The 9,981-nt window shown below is 34.6% G+C and overlaps 1 protein-coding gene across 2 annotated transcripts; it reads right to left on the bottom strand.

Moving 5' to 3' along the window:
* Nucleotides 1-468: 468 nt before the first annotated feature.
* LOC311081978 (uncharacterized protein) lies at nt 469-9,767 on the bottom strand. 2 transcript variants are annotated; one of them, XM_084112727.1, is made up of 4 exons: nt 9,705-9,767; nt 9,190-9,415; nt 6,864-7,019; nt 469-2,418 (listed from the first exon to the last, which is right to left on the bottom strand). In XM_084112727.1, the coding sequence occupies exons 2-4, from the start codon at nt 9,344-9,346 to the stop codon at nt 1,106-1,108; spliced, it is 1,626 nt and encodes a 541-aa protein (XP_083968853.1). In that variant the 5' UTR covers nt 9,347-9,415; nt 9,705-9,767; the 3' UTR covers nt 469-1,105. The 2 variants fall into 2 exon arrangements, with proteins under 2 accessions (XP_083968853.1, XP_083968854.1); XM_084112728.1 differs by lacking the exon at nt 6,864-7,019 and having other exon boundaries at nt 470-2,418.
* Between the last annotated feature and the right edge of the window lie 214 nt (nt 9,768-9,981).

Raw genomic sequence — 9,981 nt, 5'->3', positions numbered from 1 at the left:
GGAGTTTTTTCGGTTCCTTGCCACTGTTGCCTTTGGCTTGCTCAGTTGGGGATATTTTGGGAATATTTAATTTAATTTTATCAATCAATAAATTTCACTAGAAACAAACCTTGTTGTATTATTTTAATTTAATACTGTGAAGCTGCTTTGATACAATCTGTATTGTGAAAAGCGCTATACAAATATACTTGACTTGACTTGACATTTGAGCTTCCGCAAGAACCAATGAGGTTAATTCTCATGTTATGCAGCACGTTTGAGCTTCAGCAAGAACCAATGAGGTTCATTCTCATGGTTTATTCGTGTTACACAGCACCTTTGAGCTTCCGCAAAAACCAATGAGGTTCATTCTTGTTACGCAGCACGTTTGAGTTTCTTCAAGAACCAGTGAGGTTCATTCTCATGTTACACAGCACGTAATGAGCTTTAGCAGGAACCAATGAGGTTTATTTGTTACGCTACACTTTTGAGCTTCATAAAGAACCAATGGGGTTCATTCTCGTGTTACGCAGCACGTTTGAGCTTCAGCAAGAACCAATGAGATTAATTCACGTGTTACGCAGCACGTTTGAGCTTCTGCAAGAACCAATGAGGTTCATTCTCGTGTTACGCTACACTTTTGAGCTTCAGCAGGTTTATTTGTGTTACGCTACACTTTTGAGCTTAATCAAGAAAGTTCAATCTGTTCATCACATAAAAGCAATTGAGTCTCTTTAGAAAATACATACTAAACCACTTGATTCAAACAGATTTGTTTAATGATCTCTTTATGAACTTTTCGAAGCAACAAAAAGGTAGAAGCAGATACATATTTTCTAATGCCATCTTAAATTGCTGAGCCAGTTAAGCTTTAGAGCATTTTCCAAACACACACAAAAAGAAAAGAAATAGGGCCCAAAATCTGCATAACTTTTCATTTTTTTTTATTTTTTATTTCTCACTGAGGAATATTACAATTACTTTTCAGAATGAGTTGGCAATTGACGTTTCAAGTCTCTTTGATTTATCTGAAACACTGAAGACATGGTTAAGGGATCTCTCCAGTGTGAACTCAGAGGTAAGATGACATATGATGACTGACGACATATATATAACAGTCCTTTCTTTAGTGAATTCTCATGTGGCAATTAAGTCTAACTTTAAATGTGAAACTCTTTCCACACTGTTGGCAGATAAAAGGCTTCTCTCCAGTGTGAATTCTCATGTGGACTTTAATGTTTCTTTTATCAGTGAAGCCCTTTCCACACAATTTGCAGGTAAAAGGCTTCTCTCCGGTGTGAATTCTCATGTGGACTTGAAGGCTTTCGTTTTGAGTGAATGTTTTTCCACACTGTTGGCAGATGAAGGGGGTCTCTCCAGTGTGAACTCTCATGTGTCTATTAAGGTTTCCCTTTCCTGGGAAACTCTTTCCACACTGTTGGCAGGTAAAAGGCTTCTCTCCGGTGTGAATTTTCATGTGGCCTTTAAGGGGTCCTTTTTGAGTGAAACTCTTTCCACACTGTTGGCAGGTAAAAGGCTTCTCTCCAGTGTGAATTCTCATGTGGACTTTAATGTTTCTTTTATCAGTGAAGCCCTTTCCACACAATTTGCAGGTAAAAGGCTTCTCTCCGGTGTGAATTCTCATGTGGACTTTAAGGCTTTCGTTTTGAGTGAATGTTTTTCCACACAGATGGCAGGTGAAGGGGGTCTCTCCAGTGTGAATTCTCATGTGGACTTGAAGGCTTTCGTTTTGAGTGAATGTTTTTCCACACTGTTGGCAGGTGAACGGCTTCTCTCCAGTGTGAACTCTCATGTGTCTATTAAGGTTTCCCTTTCCTGGGAAACCTTTACCACACTGTTGGCAGGTAAAAGGCTTCTCTCCAGTGTGAATTTTCATGTGGCCTTTAAGGGGTCCTTTTCCAGAGAAACTCTTTCCACACTGTTGGCAGGTAAAAGGCTTCTCTCCAGTATGAATTCTCATGTGGACTTTATATCTTTCGTGTTCAGTGAAACTCTTTCCACACTGTTGGCAGGTGTGAGGCTTCTCTCCAGTGTGAATTCTCATGTGGATTGTAAGATTCCATTTTTCAGTGAAACTCTTTCCACACTGTTGGCAGGTGTAAGGCTTCTCTCCAGTGTGTGTTCTCATGTGGACTTTAAGGTTTCCTTTATGAGTGAAACTCTTTCCACACTGTTGACAAGTGAAAGGCTTCTCTCCAGTGTGAACTCTCATGTGTCTTTTAAGGTCTTCATGTAGACTGAATCTCTTTCCACACTGAGAGCAGGTGAAAGTTCTAGTTCCTGTCTTCTGACCTCTTTTTAGTGTGGAAGTCTTTTTAGTCTGTGAGCAACTAAAAGATTTTTCTTCATTTAGGTCTTCATGATCTTTATCTTCCTTTTCATTCAATACTTGACTTTCCATTTTCAGCAGCATCATGCCTAAGGTAAACAGAGACAAACACAAGTTAACTCCAGTTTAATGGCATTACACGACACATATAGCAATATTTATACCTATGTTTCACAAAGTGGTCACATACTTCCCCCACTCATTATCCAGGTCCCTCACCAACCCAATGAAATAAAATGTAGTCTAATTGTTTATATTAATGTGGATTATTACCCTATTTTAAATTGAAAAATCATGCATTCAATTAGTCAAAATAGAGAGTAAAGACATTTATACTATTATAAAAACTATATGTTTTAAATAAATGCTGTTCTACAATTTCTGTTCATCAAAGAATCCTGAAAAAAATCACATTATGAAATAAATGTTTTTCTCCAAAACACATTGGCCACAATTATTGATAGCCCTAGAATTTTTTATGAATAAAATATCCCCATTAATATATTCCCATTAATATTGACCTTTTTTAGCACACCTGGGGCCTGTACCATGATGGTAGTTGAACAAACTCGGGGTTACAGGATTGGTTTTGAGTCGACAAAACCAAACCGATGCATTCAGGCTTTATTGGTACCATGACGCAGCTCATCAACTTTCTCTGTCAACTCAGGCTTTGATCCTTAAACTATGATTACTCCACACGCGCATGCACATAAAAGAGTGACGTCGACACTGAACAACCAATCGCGTTCGATATGGATAGAGCGAGAGCTATATATTTTTTCACGCAGGAGCAAGAGATTATTCTTCAGAAATACAAAGAATATAGAAGTGTTTTTCAAGCTCGCAGTAACACTGTATCTGCTGCCAAAGCAAGAGAATCTTGGAGGAAGATTGCTGATTGCGTTAATGCATAGGCTAAGTTAAACAATTAATGTAAATTTATGTAGGCTAATCATATTAAAAATGAATTAAATGCTAAAATGAAAATGTGTGTATTCGTGTTGATTTATACATACATACATACGTGTGTGTGTAGATGTATGTAAAATGTGAATGTATAGGCTATTACATCCTAAGAAAGATTGATATTCATTGATTTTTAGATGCAACCCCAACTCCAAACGGTCTTGGCAGCAGATCAAGACAAAATATAAAAATATAATTCAAAGTGGTGAGTATTTACCACAACCTTTTATTGTTGTTGTGAACATTTAATCACAAACACTTGTTTGCAGAAAACAGAAAAAAGTGTGAAATAAGGAAAACTGGGGGAGGGTCACCTCCTCAAGATTACACTGGCGGAGGAGTTGGCGCTGAGTAACAATAAGGGGCGGCCGATTATGGATGGGATTGCAAGTGCTGTACAGTCTGACCCTGGTGCTGGCTCCTCTAAGCAAGTGACACTGGGTATGTGTGTGCAATAGGGTGGTCCTTATCAAGTCCATTTTTTTTTTTTTTTTTTTGCAAAATGTTAGTGTCTTAACCTCTTAAACTGTTCCTTTTAACTTCAAAATTAGAAATATGCAAAAATGTTGACAAAAAAATGATATTTAGAGGTAGCTCAATCATGTGGAAGATTGCCTATGTTAAGCTGTGTGGTGTTATTGTGATATGCAAGTAATATTAAAAGTTGCTGCAAATGAACTACATTTTTTTTAAATCAGAGCAACACTAACATGACAACAATCTCAAAAAAAGCACAAAGTTTTCAACAATCCCTCATTTCTGATGCTCAGCAGCCAGTGTTGACTTTTTGCAGTCTGGATAGATCCGTCGGTGATCTACCACCACATAAAGGAGAAACTGCAATTGTTCTTCAGACTGTGTGAGATAGCCATTGTATTCTTGAATCAGAGCCACTCCTCTCTCGGCGTGATCATTGACTACTTTCATTGCATGGTTGCCTGTGCCTCCTGATAATCTGCTTGATTCGGCCAAAGTTCCGGGTCAATTTCAAGGAACGTAATGTAATTTTTTAAACCAAAAAATGTGCTCTAAACCAAAACAATAACCAAGGTGATCATCAATAGAAATATTGATTCCACCAGGAAAGGTAATTCTGCTAAACCAGGTCATGGATGGATTAATTTGGATTTAGTTTCTACAATAAGTAAACTGAGATATGCATCTAAAATACATATTTAGGAATATATGGTGCATTAGATGCTTTTATGGAGATTTTTTTTGGAATTTTACTAGCCAGGTACAATACCAAATCAAATAATCTGTTTTTATGAAAATCATCAAAATCTCAGAAAGTTTAAAGTTATTGAGCTACCAGTAATTATTGTGTTACTGCCATAAAAATTGGCATGCTGTATTTTCTTATATAAAGGAACAATTTGAAGGGTTAAGAGTATGACAATTGGAGACTTTAAAAATAAGGACCACCCTAGTGTGCAATGCATTACTAATGTTTTAAAAAAAGTTAAATATGGCTGACTCTGTTCTGCAGTAGAGGGAAATACAGTGTCCCTGTTGAAGCCAGCACAGTATGCAGCAGACAGAACACAATGAACATAACCTGCTTTACAACAGTTATGCTTTACAACAGTTATGCTTTACATTGGCCTTTTATATATATAATACTAAGTGTTATCAACATGTCAATTTATTATAAGCAACACAAGACTTGACATTTACAGGTGGGGAGACTGGACTGATTTTCTACTGTTTAGTGTTAATCACCATCTAACTCAGCCAGTTAAGAGCTACATTTAGCCTTAGATGTTATATGAATATGGTCCCTGAAGCACAGGTTTTATCAGCTGACAATAAAAAAAAAAAAAAAAAAAATTAAACATTATAGGCACAAATACAAATTTACTTTTAGAAATAGTGTTTTTTTTTTTTTAAAAAAAGGCAAGTTTATTGTTTTGGCAAGTTTACTGTTTAAATTAAAACATGTATGAAAACTTGTGTGATATTCCCTTAAAATAACGTTTTAATAGATTTTACTATTATTATTATTATTTTAAAATACATTTTACTGTGCAATTTCTTTCTAATTTCTTTGAGTTAGACCGAACTTTTATTTTGGTGGGTTGTAGACATTTGAGTTTCTGTGTGTTTTAATAAACTATTATTATTATTATTATTAGGCCTACTTTGAGTATACTCTACTGTGCAGTAGTAATATATTTCTGTTATAATTTCTTCAAGTTATTACGAACTTCTATTTTGACAGGTTGTCGTAAAGATATTACAGTTTCTGTCTGTGTATGAAACGAATGAATGACGATAGTTTTATCAAATGAAATGGTGAAATTCTCGTGAAGTGACTCTCATAGCAGCTCTGCGATGAAGTGCACATGTGTAGCCTACCCTACATCATGTCTCAATACAGTGAAGCGCTGAAAACACCACGAGCGTGAGTCACGCGTGCTTGTGTGTGTAGTGGAGCACACATTGAGCGCTCATTCCCAGAGACGCGTAGAACAACTGCAGTCTCTTTGAGCTTTAATATTCATAGACACTAGTCCATATCGAGATTTGATTCAGGATAGGGGGTTAGCAAAAACCTCTGGCATGCATAACCTCTATCTCCTACCAACATGCCATCAAAAAGCCCTGTCATAGAACAGAAAAGGGGAAAATTGTGTAAGTTTTGATATTAAAATTAAAACTTTAAAGTGTACTGTACCAAATTTAACTTGCCTTCCTCAAAGCGCCGACACAAAATAGACTCACGGAAAATTTGTGAGTCATGCACTGAGCCAGGCCATTTGGCATCCAAACTTGTGATCATGCATTCATGATCAAAGATTGTTGAGCATCACAAAATAGAGAGTGGCTGTAAGAAAGTAGATAAAGAATTGAAAAACCCCATTTTGACCATCAGGGCAATAATTAAGAAGTTATAATCAACTAAAGATGTTACAAATCTGCCAGGAAGAGGACGTGTGTCTATATTATCTTAATGGACGGTGAGGATGAAAGTTTTAGTGGCCAAAGACTCTTCAATAATCACAGATGGAGAATTGCAGAGATTAGTTGAGTCTTGGGGTCAGAAAGCCTATTAAAAAAACAAAAAAAAAACAAACAACCCCTACATCCCCACATGTTGTTTGGGAGGGTTTCAAGAAAAATGCTCCTCGCTCATCCAAGAACAAACTCCAGCATATTCAGTGGTCAGACACGACTGGATCTTCAAACAACACAGGGTTCTGTGGTCAGATGAAACAAAAAAAAGAGCTTTTTGGCAGCAAACACGCTAGATGGGTTTGGTGCACACAAGGATAAAAAGTACCCCATGTGTACAATTTAATATACCATTGGATCTTTAATGTTGTGGGGATATTTTTCTGCTGGAGGTCCTGGGCTTCTTATTCAGATACATGGCATCATGGATTCTAACAAATATCAACAGATAAAAAATCAAAACCTGACGGCCTCTGCTAGAAATCTTATAATGGGCCGTGGTTGGATATTCCATCAGGACAACGATCCAAAACAAACATCAAAATCAACACAAAAATGTGTTAGAGAGCACAAAATGACGCTTCTGCCATGACCGTCCCAGTTCCCTGACCTGATGAGTGGAGTGAACTGAAGAGAAGAAGCACCAACATGGATCTGGGAATCTGAAGGATCTGGAGAGATTCTGTATGGAGGAATGGTCTCTGATCTCTGGTCAGGTGTTCTCCAAACTCATCAGGCATTATAGGAGAAGACTCAGAGCTGTTATCTTGGCAAAAGGAGATTGCAAAAAGTATTTAATAAAAGGGTATGAATAATTGTGGCCAATGTGTTTTGGAGAAAAACATTTATTTCATAATGTGATTTCCCCCCACTTTCAATTATTTTACTTCAATGAAAGGTTAGATTTTTGCCAATTTTTTTATCAAAAGCATAAATGATGCAGATTTATTTTTTACAGCCATTTTTTTATCATATTTACCAGGGGTATGATTAATTCTGAGCCTGACTGTGTGTTTCTACTCCAAATCATTTTTTTAAATATACTCATTTACACATTATCGCCCAGCCCTAGCACAATCTTTTACAGTGTACAATTATTTTGTATAAATACAAACCTGCAGAAAAATCCAGCATTAACCAACATTAAAAATAAAATCAAGGAACAACCATTTTGGGACTTTTATGTTCAAACACAGGAAGTTACATCATATACCAATTTACCAAGGACCCATGGACGCAGCAAGAAGGTTTGTAATTCTCTCAAATTGGAAAAAAAAATAAAATAAACCTTTGTAATGGTTGGTATGTAGTTACCAAATTTGGATGTCATGTAGTATGACCCCCCAAAAATAATTAATATTAAAATTATTTCTAAAAATATATATTTTTATTTTAAATTTCATAGTGACCTTTTGTGGGAAGCTAGCTTGTTTTGTTTAGGTGGCCAATTCTGTGCCTGTAAATTTTGACTGAATTTGAAAATATCATGTGGTGTGACCACTGCAGACTGTTTTCCATGATAGATATATGTCCCAAAGAGGCAGGTTTTGTGCTTTTATATTCAATTGATTTAAATACAAAAAGTACTTTAATATTTAATATAATTTAGTATCATTTGGAATAGATTTTTATGCAATTTGGGATTTTTTTTATTTATTTATATTTCAGACGGTTTATGTTTACTCTTAATGAGAAAAATGCAAAAAAAAAATATATATATTAGAGCATGTAATTTTAGTTTAGTAATTATGCATTTAGTAATGTATTTATTATTGCCTCTTTATTTATTTAAAACTATTTTAATCTATTTTACCAGATGCCACTGCCAAGCAAAGTAAAAATTCTGACCCTGCAGCAAGAGCAGAGTACCTTGCTAGGAGAAGAGTGAAATATTAATACAGTTTAAAGCAGCTGTTTTCTATGTGAATATATAGTAAAGTGTAATTTATTCCTGTGATCAAAGCTGAATATCAGTATCATTACTCCAGTCTTCAGTGTCACATGATCCTCCAGAAATCAGTATAATATGATGATTTGCTGCTCAAGAAATATTTATGATTATTATCGATGCTGATCTAGATCTAACGATTTTAGTTAGCCTATACTATTTTTGTTACTATTGGAAATTGTGGAAACAGTGATACATTTTATATGTCAGGATTATTTGATGAATAGAAAGTTTAAAAGAACAGCATTTATTTTAAATATAATCTTTTGTAACATTATAGCCTAAATATCTTTACTGTCACTTTTTATAAATTTAATGTTCCTTGATTAATAAAAGTATTAATTATTTAAAAAAAAAATTATTGACCCCAAATGTTACCTGTATACAATACTTGTATTTCTATAACATTATTATTTGTTAGAAATAAATTCTAAGTCAAGTTAAATGAAATGGTGCACTTATGTTTGCGATGTGATTTTTATTTAAAAAAAGTTAAAATGTTTGTGTTAAGGAAAATTCTGTGATTTTTTTTTATAAAATTTGGCTTAAATCTATTTTTTGTATAAAATGTATTGTTCATTGATCTCTTTAAATAGATTTTTAACTATATAAGGTCTTCGTTGTCATTTGGAGCGACCACTCATGTGGTGCGACCAATAAAAGCAATCACTGTATTAAATTTAAAATAAAATATCTTATTTCTGTGGCTGAAATATGAATCACTAATACAGTATGCTTAAGTGAATTTTTTGGTATTTTAAAATTGGCCTGTTTAAAATCCTTATACGTCATTGACCCAAATTCGTTTTTTAAGTATATATTTTTTATAAGTACTATAATTTGATAAAAAAAAATAAAAAATAAAAAATCTGGAAAAATACATTTGTCTGGTCATGACTCACTTCAAAAATATATCACTCATTTCTGTAGAACTAGACATTTTAATGAGGATTAAATGATTGATTTCAGCTTTGAGAATGAAACTGACCTGTTTGTTCCTCAGTTTCTTCTTGTTTCACACTGAATGTGTCTTCAATCTTGAAGTCTTCACTCTCCTCTTTAATATACACCATCTTTATATCTTCACTCTCCTCTTTAATATACACCATCTTTATATCTTCACTCTCCTCTTTTATAAAAGCCATCTTTATAATAGTGTCACATGGATCTCAGTTGCTTCACCAGAAGCTTTTCCTGTTTATGAACACTTCATCCTATTTAAGAGAATAATTAACAGAAAGAAAAACATTCAAAACTAATTATATGTGTGTGTCTCAATCAGATCTAGTTCAGTAGTTCAGTTCACTGGTAAGAGAGTCAGTCAGAGTGAGAGTTATTGGACTTAAATGACCTGATTAGACTAAAAACACTCAAAACTAACATTAGAAGATTAGTGAAAGTTATCATTATTGTCAGATAAAGCTTTAAATTGTTACATTCAACAATCAAACATTCATTTAACCGTTAAACCTATGAAATTGCGTGAATAGTTTGCACACAAACCTTTCTTCTTCAGCCGAATCACAACAGATGCAGCGCAGCCTTATGACGTCATACCAACAGACCAAAATAAAAGTCCTGTTCACAAGCTTAAATCACAGATGTGCATAGAAATTGACATGCAAATATAAAAACTTTTATTCGGCGTTGAATTCTTGGCGAAATACATATTTAAATGATGGTGAATGAGGTGCTAAAAATAACTGCCAAGAAAGAGTTTGAACCACATCTAATATGTGTGATTCTGTTAATGGCTAAACACTAATGTTTGTGTGCAGAA

Source organism: Abramis brama (assembly GCF_963993115.1).
Source record: "Abramis brama genome assembly, chromosome: 4".
Classification (NCBI taxonomy): domain Eukaryota; kingdom Metazoa; phylum Chordata; class Actinopteri; order Cypriniformes; family Leuciscidae; genus Abramis; species Abramis brama.
Note: the sequence above shows the minus strand (reverse complement) of the source record. Positions and strands in the feature narration are given on the sequence as shown.